The following is a 15,497-nucleotide window of genomic DNA, read 5'->3' as shown; positions in this document are numbered from 1 at the left end:
GCTAGGACAGAATAATCTTTTTAACAAATTGTGCTGGAATAAATCTGTATCCACATGCAAAAGAATAAAGGTGGACTCCTATCTTACACAAAATTTAAAAAACCTCAAAGTGAATCAGAGATCCAAATGTAAGAGCAAAACCTGTAAAATTCCAAGAAGAAAATAGGCTTATTGATTTATTTATTTTTTTTTTTGGTGCTCGGAAGTGAATCTAGGGTCTCATGTATGCTAAGCAAGCATTCTACCACTGAGCTATACCACCAGTGCAGGAAAACATTTATGATAGTGGATCAAGTGGTACATATGACACCGAATGCACAAGTAATAAAAGAAAAAAAGATAAATTAGACCAACAATGTTTGTGTTTCAAAAGACATCACCAAAAAGGTAAATCACTGAATGGGAAAAAATATTCGTAAATCACATATCAATATGAAACTAGTACCTAAAATATATAGAAAACTCTTGCAACCCAACAATACGAAGTCAAATAATTCAATGTGGAAATGGGCAAGAGATCTGAATAGATATTTCTCTACAGGTAACAGGTAAATGCCAATAAGCACACAAAAAACACACTTAATCTCACTGGTCACTAGGGAACTTCCAATTAAACCCCAAGATGATACTATTTTGCACCCAACAGGGTGACTACAATGAAAGTATTGGCAACAATAGACATGGGAGCTCTCACCCACTGTAGGAATGTAAAATGGTGTAGTTACTTTGAAAGATATTCTGACAGTTCCTCAAAATGTTAAACAGAAAGTTTACCATGTGGCCCAGTAATTCTACCTCTAGAGAAATGAAAACATGTTTGAATAAAATTGAGTATAGAATGTTTATAGCAACATCATTCATAATAGCCAAAAAAAGCGGGAACAATCCAAATATCCACAACTGATAAATGGGTAAATAAAATGTGGTGTATCCACAGAATGGAGTATTAGCTGACAAGATAAAAGAAATGAAATACTGACATATGCTACAACATCGATGAACCTTGAAAATACTGAGCTAAGTGAAAGTTGTCAGTCATATGAAAGGTCCAGACCAAAATCTATAGAAAAAACAAAGTAGATTAATGGTTGCTGAGGGCTCCAGGAAGGAGCGGATGGGTAATGACTGCTAATGGGTTTGGGGGTTTCTTTCTGGGGTGATGAAAATGGGTTAGGTGGTGGTTGCACAAGACTGTAAATTCATCAAAAATAATTGAAGTATAAAGTTTAAGTGGGTAGATTGTATAACATGTGGAGTCTATCTCAATAAAAAGTGCTATTTAAAAAATCATCCCAGGAGCTGAAAAAATGACAGACAAAAGCAAGAATTTAAATATAACCAGAACAAAATTTTATGTCTATTTTGCTTTGTTTATACATGAACATAATTCACTGTCTGCCATTAAATAAATCAAACCACAAACCTCATGCATGGGAAAGAGACTGGCCAGAAAAAACTGATTATGTCCTGGAAAGAATTCAGATTCCCACCAAAATGGACTGGAAAAATTCTTAGCAATTGACTTAGATTAAAGGACTCCATAACCTAAAACTGGATGCGCCATCATTCAAGCCTGCTAGGAAAGGACAGTACTTTAAAAGTGGACTTCCCATTGTCATTTTAGTAGTAAACACAAGAATAAGTGCAGTGACTATGTCACACAGAACCTTACTCACAAGCTGCAAATTACCTGTGAGCCTTCAGGATCCTCTGGGCAATGGCATCGCCCACCTTGTTGAACACGACTTTGTCATCAGCACAGCTTATGAAAAATTGGTTCTACGAGAAAAAACAGGACAGTCATGTAAAGCTTTCTTTTCTCAGTACTGTATAGGCTGTATAAGGAAAATGTGGAACTAACAAAAAGTACACTGGTATTTTCAAAAAATGTTTCACCCAGCAGACATGATCTGACTACCAAATCCCACAGGAAAGTAAACAACACAGAAAAAAATAAAGGCTCAGCTGACTCCAGGTCCCCTGCATGTCCAGATTGCTGTCACGCATAGCAGCCTGGACATGTGGAAGCCTACACTGTTATCTCACCACTCAAACTTCTAAATTATGTTCTTAGAACACTAAGTTCATTCCAAAATTAGCTGTTTTCTGATCCACATATTATGTAAATGCTTATGATTAAAAATTCTATATTGGCAAACATCATATCTCATGCTAAGTGTACTCTTTGACAGGAATGTGGCAGAAGCCTGGTGAAATTTTCTCCAGCCTTTTTCCAATATTTCCTACAATCTGCTTTCACCATGTCTCCTTTCAGTCTCTGATTATCTGGGAATTTCTGCTTAAGTACAATTGAATCTTTTTTGTAAGTATGTTGTATATACCTAAGAGAAGATGTTTTTATTTCTTCTTTTCTGCTTTTCATGTATTTTTAAAACTGTTACTAGAAAACTGCTATATTGTAATATGGTGTACAAGATTTTGTTTCTGTATGAAAGAATGTTAAAAATGAGACATAAATATTATGAATACTAGAGATTGTTATAATACAGCTATAATTTCAAAGGTCGTTAGCTAATCATCTCAAGATACTAAGACATATAAGCAGTAACTCAAATTAGAATTATCATTCTTTTGCAGCAATATCATTTTTATGACCACATGTGTTTTTATACTTAAGTTCACAAATCTGCAATACGCCCGCAGAAGACAGACTTCCAGGAAGACCTGGTGCAGAAGCTCATTCTAGAATGTGGCTCCCCTTATGGTATCAAACAATTGAAATCTCAGTGGCAACCAAACCATGCTTTGTTTTTTCTGAATTCATATTGCAAAGCAGCTTAGCACTCCCCAGCAGCTGTCAATGCACACTGGCCATATGTCCGATCCTGTCCTTTTCTTCTCTTTTTGGAAGAGTAGGGTGACTGCTGATTACTTACCATAGCTAGATGAGTGTCACCCAGGAATATGTCCACGGCCATATGTAGCTATATGGCATGACCAACCTCATTTAATGCTATGCTAGTGTGAAAAATAAAAGCTGTTACTAATGCCAATAAACAGAGATGAAGCAAAACGATTTTGGGTAAGGAATGAGCCAGTCTTAACAACTTACACATCTAAGTATAATTGTCAAAGTTAATAGTACTAACAGTGTTACTAAATTCCTGACTTTATTCAAAGTTCATTAATGTTTCCACTAATGCCTTTTATCTATTGCATAATCCAATCCAGTTTACCACATTGCATCTAGCCTGCTAAGATTTGTAATTAGCCTTCTTTCTCCAGGCCTGAGAAATAAATAAAGCTGCAATTTCTTGCTGTTTGCCTTTAATCAATTGTCACTGCATGGATGGAGACAGAGTCGGGACTCAAGGGAAGGAAAATAGGGCTAGAATACTTTTCCCCAGCTAATCCAGCTAGACACTGTTTTTATTCAATGGGAAAGAAAAGGCTAGAATAAAAAAAGAGAGGGGTTCTGGTTTATTTTTCCCATTATCATGATTATCCATTTTTTTTCTCAGGGTTTTTCATGTGCTCTGGATTATTTTTACATCCATTTTGAAGTGCAATTAAAATTCCCCAACTAAATTCAATATTCTCAGATTTTCTCATGTACTCTGAACAAAGTCTGGGAATCTGAAAAGCTTTATAATAAATGGTAGTTCACACAGGATTGTAGAAAGGTAGTTCCTGCCTTAATATTCTCACATCTTCTGTGTTCTTCCCTGTACTCTCCCTCCTTCCACTTCCCATGGTCTCTATTTTAATATGTGCCCCAGGCTAACAGCCTCCAACCAAGGCCCAACCATGTTGGGATGTTCTGGCAAATAACATCAAAGTAAGTTGATGCATTTTAATAGCAACGATTGAGGAGACTCCCACTAGGGTCTTGAGTGAATGACAATGCAGGGTGAATTTCAGGTACACTGCAGAGGTCAAACTTCAGGTGCTAAGAATCAGCATTTCTCCAGCACTCTTCATACCTCAGCACACATTTATTCGTATGAAAATCCTGAACTGGGGACTGACCATGCAGTCTCTGTGTGATATTTATGGGGAGGCAGGTCTCCACACTAATTTCCATGAGGACTTACTTCAATATAGATGTAGTGCTTGCTGTTCTCTATCACATGGATGTAAGCAGAGTGGATGGACTCTTCATGGTACTTTATACCAGCAGACCAATCAGCAGCAGAGCGGAGCAACTACAAGACAGCAATCAGCAATGAGCAAACATGAGACAACGAAGATGAACCAGATGGATTATGTGATGAAGTCATTACTTTTTCTTCTAAACAACTGTGTGGTTACAGTGACTTGAGTCACATGTAGGCAAGAGAGAGGGTAGGGAATGCTGCTGAGAAAGATGGAGGGTAAAAGACTGGTGGACACAGGCCATAAGGAAGGATACTAGCTGGAAAGAATATCACAAATATATCTGCTTCCACCCAGGATTATTTTCATTTCAAACTGGGAAACATTAGGCATGGTTTCTATAGGGAGTATTCCAAAAGTTCCTCTGCTGGTGGCTGCAAGTTACATAACCATCAATATCTTTTCCTGTGACAGTCCCATAACCACAGCACAATGCCTGTTGGTCCAATGTATTTACTAAGAGCATCCACTTTCTCAGAAGTGTCCTGGCTTGAAGCATATGGTGTGGTTGTCCCAGCTCTGACTTAATAATGTGATAATTAATAATTCCTTTTCCCTCAAATAAACATTAATTAGATGAATACATTCTAAAAGATGGGTCGTGTAGGAACATAACCAGGATTCTGTCTTTAAGTAGCCCTTAATCTTTGGCATATCATTATTTCTATATTTTCTCATGGTGATTATGATGGGAATCAAACTGCAGGTAAGAAAACTGAGGTTCAGAGACGTGAAGCAACTTGCATGGTGTCCTGGGGGTACTAACACAGGCACCAGCACCTGAATTTGCCTCTCCTCCTGCCACATCCTAAACTTGCTGCCATGCCATTTCAGCACATCTGGGTGTGTCATACAATCAAAGGGGAGTTCACCTCATCACCTCAGGTTAAATAGATCAAAGCTGGGCTTACAGCTGTTTCCCCGTCTCAAATATTCCAACCACCAGGGGCATGCCATCATTTATCAGTCTTTAATGCTAGTGACCTTTGTGGGTTCTTCTGCCTCTTCTCAGAGTCCATATCTAAATACCGAGTTCTATTTGTTCTTTGGAGGATTTATCAGATTCTCACATTTCTTACCACTCATACTGCATCCTTCTATTCCACCACTAACGTACTCCCTCCTGGATTGCAAAGTAGTCTACTCAGATACTTCAGTGTCTGATACAGAGCAGAACTACCTAGGTTCAAAGCTCACCTCAGTCACTTAGACTTTTTCTTGGTCACATTTCTTAACCTTTGACTCACGTTTCTGTTCTGCAAAACTGAGTATGAATTTTCCAGGGTTGAGGAGAGGTAAATGAATTATTGTGAGCTGGGTAGTAAGAGAGTGGCATCTAATAAGAGAGTGGGTTTTTTTTTTACATTATTGTACTGGGGTTTGTTGTGACATTTTGATATATGCATACAACATCCCCCAGTTATGTTCATCCCTCCATTGTTTTCCTTCTTCCCCTCCCCTTTCTTACAGTGACTTCAACAGGCTTCAATATTCCACTCATACGTGTACAGAAAATACATCAACCATATTCACCCTCCTTTACCCTCTTCATTTACCCCCGTTAACAGGACTTGTTTTATGTTCCTGCCCTTCCTTGTTTTAGTGTCTGTTCAATGTTCAGAGGGTTTTGCCTTGTATTTCATCTGTAAGTATGTTGTGTTTTAATCATTCTGACTCTCTCTGTTACTCTTCCTTACCCTTTCCCCCACCCTCCATTATTCAACAGCTTTCAGTGCATTTCCTTGTGCCTTGTTCCTATAATGATGCAATGTATTTCAATATTATTCACTGTCATTCTCTTCTTCTTTCTCTCCTACCCTAGTCTCTTCTAACAGTCTCACTGTTGGGTACATGTTCTGTATAATGTGTACATATAGATGTATTTGTGTGTGATTACATATATACACATACATATATGATAATGCCTATGTTTGTATTTGGATCTACTGCATATAAGAGAAGGCAAGAGTTATTATTATGAACTACATGAGAGGATGCATTTGAGCTGCAACAGATCATGACAGAGACGCTGTAGTGCACACTGTGGCATGCATAGCAGGGTAGGCTGGAGGACATGGAGGCCATTCTTTTCAGCATTCTAACTAGTATTGCAGTATGATGTTGGCATATAGTAAGTGCTCAATAAATGCTTATGGCTTATCTTAAACCACAGCAAGATATACAGAAGAATCACTATAAAAACAGATTTGCAATTTCTGATTTAAAATAAATCTAATACAAAATCAGTTTCTTGTCTATTGTACACACACATACATACACACACACACACACACACACATATATAAAGTTGGGTGACATTAATGCTCTAATTGATAGTTTTTAAAATTGTATGTGTAAGCCTAGTAAGATTCAAAATTGATACGTGCAAAAAATCATTGACTAACCCATCTCAATTATGATGTCTTTATCCTGTATGAGGTATTTACTATGAAATATCTCCCCTCAGACCACTTTATTTAATTTTATCAGATAAACATTTGCAATGAATTGGAAAATTTAGTCATGAACAGAAATAGGCAAATATCAGAGCAGAAAACTCAAGGAAAACATCAGTAAAAAAGATCAAGTCTGCAAAAAATATCTTGATTTTTACATCATTTCTCAGGAACTGCATTATTGATCATCAGGTAGAAATAACAAAGGTTGAACAAATAGAAGTTTCCATTTTTAGTCCATTCAAATTAATGTTGAATCCTGTTGCTAGCTAAGAAGCATCAACCTGAAAACATAGGCTACCTTGAGAAGAGTCCTATGGTGCACATCCTGATCTAATTCTGTACACCTCTGTCAACAACAGATACAACTGCAGGATATACGGGACAGCAGGTCTTTGAGATGTGTGTTACAACTTTGCACTACACTAACCAGCTCTTTCAGCCAACACATCATTTCAGTGTCACGGAAGCTCCATTTCTACGCTGTACAATTGAGAGATCTGTCTCTTTCTCTCTGCCCCACCTCCATTTTCTCTCCCAAAGCTGCTGTGAAGAAAGAATGGCACAACAAACACATGGTGCTAATAATGCTATGTGGCACTGAGCGGTAGATATTCTACCTGTGCTAGTCTGTCTCTGTAAAGTTACAGGCAAAGGCACACACCACCCTTGGTGGTGACATCTTAGTCTTCCCCTCAAACCCAGAAACCTTACACTTTCTTTCCTTTCTCACTCTCGAAATTTGCTCTGATTCAAAGACTCAATAAACTCACTCACAGAAGGTCATGAATAAGAATGTGGGGTTAGGTGTCAAGTCTCAGGTCTCTCATCAATTTAGATCAGTTTCCTGGACAGCTTTGTTGGAGAGAGGATTCCTGAGCAGGGCATAGTGGGGAAGAACTTGAGGCTGATTCCCCACAGCTGTCATGGAGCATGGAGGTCACCTACTTGCCATTCCTACTTGTCACCTACCCTTGCCATGGCCAGGGTAACCATTTCCCTTTCTAATGACATTTAAATGTCTAAAAATAAGTAACACCATTCCCTGTACCAACCTATGGCAGTGCACAAGCAAAAGTGGACGGTATGCAGCGTGTAGTGATAGACGGTACCTCTTCCCTGCGGGCCTCGGCGTTCTCTACCCAGTTGTCTTAGTGCAAACCCATGCCCTTTACTCATGGTGAAAACTCACTTAACTGAAAAAAGTCATCATTTTTGGTCAAACTTGAAGGATGTCTTTTAAGGAACACAGGAAAACAAAATCACATGGGATTATTATTCATTTACTATTCTAAGTTAAAATTTGCCTATCCCCGCACGATAAATTGAAAATAATCAATTTCCTTTTTGTTGTGCCTGCACCCTTGAATCATGAGACCCTGGAGTTAACATGGAAATCACCTTAACTGCATTAAATGACTGATGGCCTAGAAAGTTTTATCAATAGTCAAATAAGTCACATCCATTTTGTTGACTTTCTTTTGCTACTAATTAAGGTTTACTGTTTTTTTTTCTCACTGACCTGATTGACTTGTCTTGCATTTCTATTTTAAACCAGTGCAATTGAGATAAACCTTAGATGCCTCCCCCGACAAGCAGAAATGTGGCCTATCTTATTGTCCCAAGTGTACCAGAAATCAAATGTAGCCCATACTTTTCAAACCTCATTTAGAACACACAATTTTAAAATATATGGAAATGGCATATTTCTGATTTTGTAGTGTGGCCTCAAAATTGTTACTAGGACCAGTTATTTTCCTTTGTACTGTGTCCTATGTTTTAACTTAAAATATAGCCTTTCTCTCTACCCACAAGCCCTAATCCCCTTACATACAATGGGCTTACGTCAAATATATGGCCTAAATAACAGAGATCTTTCTCTTTCTCTCTCTCTCTTTTCTTCTTGGCAGGACTGGAGTTTGAATCTGGGGCCTTGAGCTTGCTAGGCAGGCTTTCTATCTCTTGAGCCACTCCATCAACCCCAGAAATCTCTTCTTAAAAGAAAACTTTCAGAACTTTCTTAGTATTTGTCACAGGTTTCTTCTTTTGTTTTGTCACTAGGATGCTTTTGCCCCTATAAACTCTATGCTTATCTTAATTTCTTCCCTGTTTGTTTTTGAGACAGGGTCTCACGCTGTAGCCCAGGCTGGCTTAGAACTCAAGGCCTTAGCCTACCCACTCTTGGCCCTCTGGTATGTGCAACCACAACTGGCTAACTTAATTCCTTTTTGTTTCCCTAAGCTTCCAAGTGAATCATGGAGCAAAGACTGTTTAGGACAAAAGCATTTTTTACATGTCCCTCAAGCAGAAGCTGGCATCAGTATAGAAGCCCCAGGTGGTGGTGTTTGGGCAAAGAAGGAAGTGCTTTTGTTGGGTTTCACTTTTCCAGTCTGTACTGAGACAACAGCAGGCAAGGAAGATCAACAAGTTGGCCTATCAAGCACTTTCTGTTAACAACCACTTTTCTTTTCTTTGTGGTACTGGGTTTGAACCCAGGGCTTCACACTTTTTACACAGTTATTCTACCACTTGAGCCATGCCTTCAACCCCCAACTACTCTTCTTTAATTGAGTGTCATATTATGGTGTACAATTATTCACTTAGGATGATCCTTCTGCCTAAACAAAAGGAAGTTGTTAACCTTTAGGCTGAAGGAGAGAAAGAGAAGGAAATTTTACATTATTATTATGAACTAAGCTCCTAGTTCATTCACAATTCCTTAGCATTTAGCTAAAGCTGAAAAGATAGTTTTTGAATAATGAGACAGACTTAAGGGGAGTGAAGTCATAGGAACAAATGTCTAGCTGGGGGCTCTCGGGAGTCAGAAAGCAATACAAGGAGATGGGCAACCACAGATGATGCCAAGGCAAAGACAGTATAGACTTTTGTTTTGCTGCAACCTAAGTGGTTACAATTACCCTGGGTCTTCCCAGAAACAGTCTCTGCCATCACCAGTTATAAACTCAGGTGCAGATGCCAGACTGCTTAGAATCGAGTCATTTCCAGAATACTCTCACTCTTATTTTAATCTCTCAGCAGTTTGGTTTCCTCATCTGTGAAAATATAAACTGCACAGGAGTGCAGCTCATATGCTGATGAACGTGAGTGAGGTAATATATGAAAGTTTAGCACAGGGCTGGTCATGGAGTAAGGCTTCCTGTTCTGTATTGCTTCTGCCAGCCAAGACCCATTCACATATGTGTTACTCCATGAAGACCTGGTCCATAAGTAGAAAATCGCTTCCATGATAAGTAAGTTCCTTTACCTGCCTTACCCTCTCCCATCAATCTGCAACACAAAACATTTGCTGGCCTTTGGCAGATACTTTGGAGGGAGAGTCATTTGGACATTTATCTTAAGTGTGAGAACAGCTTTTTCCAGTAGCCTAATTTGGATGTCAGTTACTTGTCTACAATTTTCTTTTCCTCTTTTATTCTTTTCCTCCTTTCTCCCTCCTTCCTTCCTTTCATACCATCAGGATTGAAGACATGACTCCAGTGGAGTTATTTCTCTCCCTTGGGTAGGGATTCCCCCAGTGTGCCCAATTTAATAAAAAGGGTGCTCCCAAGTTTTGAATCATGTTGATGCTGACATGCATTTGCTTTCACCTTAAAGACCCTGAGAAATCTTCTTTTAGTAACATGTCCTAAGTGGCAATGAGAGCATTCAGACCCTCAGAGTCACCTCTCCCTCCTCCTCCCATACCCATGCCACTTCTTGCTGCCTTCCCTGTGTGGTCTTGGCAGGTTTCTGAGAATGTCTAGCACTGAAGGGGAAAATGCAAGAATATTTTAAAAGTGGTTGTGAAGGCTGCAGAAGTCACTCTCAGATCTGGGTGACTTTTTCAGATGCAGCAATTCCTGTTGGTGGTACAGGCCGCCATGCTACCTGATGTAGCTCCCCTATCCCTGGCTTCGGTGTTACCTCTATAGAAGGATGTGCGCAATGATTTGATATTAAAAATTTAAATAACTGGGTTCTCTTCTGCAGATGAAAGAGTGATATAAGTTGTTTATTATTTATTATGTCATGTCAAATGCCCTTCTCCTCCATGGCAATAAGCATGTGGTATAAAGATTTTTATCTAGAGCCAGTCTAGTGACTCCCTCCAGAGATATGTCAATGTCTTTGCTGCGAACTTTCGAAAGGCAAGGGAGAGTGTGTAAGTGCCGATCCTTACAGAGCACAGACCAGTGCGTTCTTCTCGGTGCTTGGCATGCTTTTCTTACCCTTGATCACCCATGGGGCACGCACTATGATTAACCCTGATTTGCAGATGGAGAGAACAGAAACAGAGAAGGGAGGCCAGTCCTCCAAAGTAAACAAAACCAGTAGGCAGCAGAGCTTGGATTTTAATACAGCCTGACTCTAGAATCTATCTCTTAATTGTCACATCATATTGATTCTTTATGATTAAGTAAGCTTATGACCTGTAAATTATATTATGAAAGAAACTATGCTAGAAATCAATGAATCTAATAATTACTAAATAATTTATTTTTAATAATTATTATTTAATAATTTTAATAATTATTTATTGTGTTTATATATTACATTATATTGCATATATACATTATATATTATATATTATATTTACATTAAACATTATTAATAATTTATTATTTAATAATTTATTAAATTTGTCAATGGAGTATATAACAGTCATTTGGCCATTGTTATATGGTAGCTAAGAGAGTGAGAGGCCAGCCATCTATCTCCTTGTGCCTTTCTGGATTCTTTGGAAAACTGGAGATTGGTCTATATTACTGTTCTCACCCTCTAAGCACTATTTATATTCATGACTTAAAAAAATAATGGCTGGAACAGTGTAAGTGCTTAGAGCCAGCGAGCAATGTAAGGAAAATTAAATATTATAGTCAGAATTGACAATGAAGGAGAAACAAAACAGGGTTAATACCCTGCTTTGCTTTGTTTTGTTTTTTCCTAAGTTTCTGACTTTCTTGTCTTCAAAACAGATGCACTTCCTGATTGTGTCAACTGCTTTCACAACTATTTATTTCAGCCATTTCTAAAAACACCTACTGAAAGCCAGTAAAGTTCCAGATTTTGCTAGGTTTAACACTTGAAAAATTAGAGGGAAGGGCTCTTTAAAAAAATAATAATTTGCTGGACTGGCAGTGTGGCCCAATGGTAGCCTGCCTAGCAAACAATCGTGAAGTCCTGAATTCAAACCTCACAACTGCAAAAAACAAATAAACGAAAAAAGACTTGTAGTTTAAAAAATAATAATTTGTAAAAAATTATAAATACAAAATTAAGCCTAAATCTTGAGAGAGGCCTGGGTAGGAGAAGGGGCCAAACCCTACACTAAGGCCCAAAGCTGGCAACTGATGTGGGATCCTGAAAGTAGCCAGCTCATTCCCTACCTCGTGGCCTTCACTTCCTTCAGACTGGAGGTAGACTGTACTTTGGGGACTGAGATGACAAAAGTTAATTATAGAAATATCAGGTTTTGAGGACCAAGAGGATAAAAGCAATTATAATCCTATAATCTTGGAAGTACAGCGCTCACTAACGAGTTCGTTTTGTAATTTACTCTTCCTCACAATTTTAACCTTCTTTTTCAGTACCATGTACTAAATGCATCTATGACGTTTTAATCTGCCTAGATATTTTCATTTTCTCTCAAAGATCCATAGAAACAACTTTAATTATCAAGGTACAAATTCTGCACAGTGGCTTCTAATATTTTAAGATTAAGAGGTGTATCTGTGGTGGACATTTATTTAAGTTTTATCTTATGAGGAATCGTAAGTATATCAAGAGGAGTGAATAAAGGGTAATTGATACAACTATAATGATTCCTCCTTATTAAAGATGTTCAATTAAAAGATTCCACTTAAATATCTGACAGGAGCTCAGCTATGAGTCACACCAGCCATAAAACTTTAAGATGAGAAAACGGAGGCTTAGGGAAGGGAGATGACTGACTGAGGTCACATGCTGTTCTAGAATCTTTTGTTGTGTGTGGTGGGACTGAGGTTTGAGCTTGCAAAGCCATAGCGTCAGTTCATTTTGCTCTGCTTATTTTGGATATGGGGGTCTCACGGACTATTTGCCCAAGCTGGCCTTGAATCACCATCCTCCTCATCTCAACCTCCCAAGTAGTTAGGATTAAAAGCGTGAGCCACAGCACCCATCATGCTATCTATTAGAATCTTCATACCACGCTCCATTGTGCTTTTCTGATCTGATAGTTTGAGAATTTATTTTATTTTATTCAGCTGGACAATTTTCCTATGTTTCCAGAAGTGCTGCCTAGCAACACTTTTAGATTCTTTATTATACCCACTATCACACTGCAAAATTTGTATCACCCAGAGCAGACTGCTCAGCTCCCTGAGGTCCTCAGTGACATTTGTGTCCTATTTATCTCTGAGGCTCCACCAATGACATTGAGCTAATTAACTTTTCCTCTGCCCCTAGTTTTCAGTCAGTTTCTAGTCACCATGTCCCTTTATCTCTTTCCTCAAAAAATATTTCCTATTTTTCCCTTCCTTCCATTTATACTTTGGCCCTGCAGTGTTACTTAAACAGCCTCTCTCCTTGTTGCTTGATTTCATCCTCTGACTAGTCTAATAAACTCTTCCTATGTACAAACTTCAGGTACCAGAGTGTTTGTTCAGAGAGAAACAGATGAGTATAAATAAAATGAGAGGTCCTCTCAAATAAACTTGGGGAACACTCCCACACATTCCCACTTAGTGGTTTGTAACACACTAGCTTAACAAAGGCACTAAACCATCCTATATTAAGTAAATCTGCCAAAACTTATTGTCCCTGGAAACCTTTTCTATGGAATATTTAGGAGCTCTATATTTCACAGGCAAAATTCAGTTTAGGAAACTCTCTTAGGTTAATTGTTATAAAACGTTTATGTATCAGGTTTCTTCCAGGGCCAGGTTGAAATTCACCAGGCTAGCATTCCCGCCACCTTATCTGACCTCTTCTGTCTATCTTCATTATTGCTCTCCAAGAGCAAAGGATTTTCAACTGTGGTCCTCCTGTGTCCTGAGCAGGTGGTCTTATTCCTTAGAGAAGAGACCCAGCTCTTCCCTCCTGTTCAGCAAACTCTCATAGCATGCAAGTCCATACTTTCAGAACCTACACCTTGCACCACTAAGTGACAACATGGTTTCCTCTCCCCAGCCAATTAACTATCCAGAGGCAGAGAAATCCTTTTGTGTGGATTTCCTCAACACTCAAGGATGCTTTGATGACTTCACTGTGTAAACAGGTGGCACTTAATAAACCTATGTTGGCTGAATCAATGGATGAATGTGTCTTGGTAAATGCTCCTTTAAATTAGTTGCTTTCTAGATGCAGAGTCCAGGGCACATGAACTTAGTGGAGACGAACATACGGGCTCAGCAGAAAAGGTCCTCTGAGCCACTCCCATCCCTAAGCCAACACCCACTGAGGCAGGAGCAAATGAAGAGGCATCTCGTAGAGTATGGGTCTGCCTTACCAGGACAGCAGCAGAGGGCTGGGCCAACACCCTGAGCAAGGGCAAGTTCAAATCTTAAGTCATCTTATTTTCTTAATACCAAGGTTCTTAGTTCATCTTCTAGCGTAAGTATTTTTCCTCCTCCATACAAAATAAAATTAAACAGTTTCATGAGATTTTCAGCAACTCGAGTGTAAATGCACAACTGCCAGTGCCTCCAAATTGAAATTAGCTGTCTTCTTAGACTGGGATTACTAACTATGTTAGAGGTAGTTTTATCAAGTGGCTTTTTTTTTGTTATTGTTTTGCCATTTTATTTCTGGTCTGAAATGTCTTTCTTTCTTTCTCTCTTTCTTTGCAGTACTGGGATTCGAACTCAGGATTTCATGCTTTTGAGGCAGGCGCTCTACCACTTGAGCCATGCCTTCAGCCCTGAAATACCTTTATTTCTTATATGCATACATGTCTACTTGTACATAATGCAAAGTAATGGATTTGGGCATTTCGTTTATAAAATCACATTCACTAGAATCCTTGTCTGAGCAATTTAAGGCCATGTCGGTAAGGTGAGTAACAGACTGCTGGATCTTCACCTATGTGGTGCTTTTGATGCTGATAGGGAAGACTTGGAACCAAAGCACTGGCAAAGGTGGCTCCTCTTCACTCTGACCCTACATTATCTCAAGACACTTGGGAGCTGTCCTGGAGGAAGCAGACTGGCTAACACTCAACAATTTTAGGATTGCAAGCTCTGCCTCTGTCAATAACTAGCTGGGTGGCCTGATAAACCTCAGTGCCACACTGAGTCTGAATTTTCTTACTTGAAACTTGAAATGATTGGCCTGGGTGTGGTAAAATTGTGTGACTCTATTAAGCAAATTCCTATTCCATTAAAAGAACCTCTGAAAGGTATTTGGGGAGCTGGGTGTGGTGGTGCATGCCTGTAATCCCAGCTACATGGGAAGTGGAAGTAGGAGCATTGAGATCAGCAGGGGCAAAACGGTCGAGAGCCTATTTGAGAAACAAATTAAAGCAAAAAGGGGCTACGGTCATAGCTCAAGTGGAGAACGTCTGCCTAGCAAGCGTGAGGCCCTGAGATTAAACAAACAACAAGAAAAAAAAGCATTTAGTTAATTAAGAACTAAAATTAGATCAAACAATAACCAGCTTCCCAGGTGCAAAGTTTCACCACACTCCTGGGGCTTAAGCAGAGTCAACCCCGGGTTTACTGTGTATCCTGTTGCTAGTGTGACTTTACAAGGAATTATGGGAACAGTCATTCCTTGACTCTGGCATCTTCTGAGGACATATCTGCCAAAATGAATTTTAGAAAGACTGTGAACTGAACCCATATAACATACACAAATATGAAAAATAAGACTATAGTTTAAAGAGCCAGTCAGATTTGCTTTGGGAAAGGTGTCCTTTTGAAAAATCTGAAGCCAGTAGAATGTGCA

At 38.9% G+C, this 15,497-nt stretch overlaps 1 protein-coding gene across 6 annotated transcripts in view; it reads right to left on the bottom strand.

The window, feature by feature from the left end:
- Nucleotides 1-15,497, bottom strand: part of Pld1 (phospholipase D1) — a 197,817-nt gene that overhangs the window by 50,368 nt on the left and 131,952 nt on the right. For all 6 annotated transcript variants that reach the window (XM_074073779.1, XM_074073780.1, XM_074073781.1 and 3 more), the window contains 2 exons: nucleotides 4,056-4,166; nucleotides 1,691-1,779 (listed from right to left, as the gene is read on the bottom strand). In XM_074073779.1, coding sequence (XP_073929880.1) covers nucleotides 1,691-1,779; nucleotides 4,056-4,166 — 200 coding nt within the window. The remainder of the gene's footprint in view (nucleotides 1-1,690; nucleotides 1,780-4,055; nucleotides 4,167-15,497) is intronic.

Source organism: Castor canadensis, chromosome 5, assembly GCF_047511655.1.
Source record: "Castor canadensis chromosome 5, mCasCan1.hap1v2, whole genome shotgun sequence".
In the NCBI taxonomy this organism is placed as follows: domain Eukaryota; kingdom Metazoa; phylum Chordata; class Mammalia; order Rodentia; family Castoridae; genus Castor; species Castor canadensis.
This window is presented reverse-complemented; position numbering and strand designations above follow the sequence as displayed.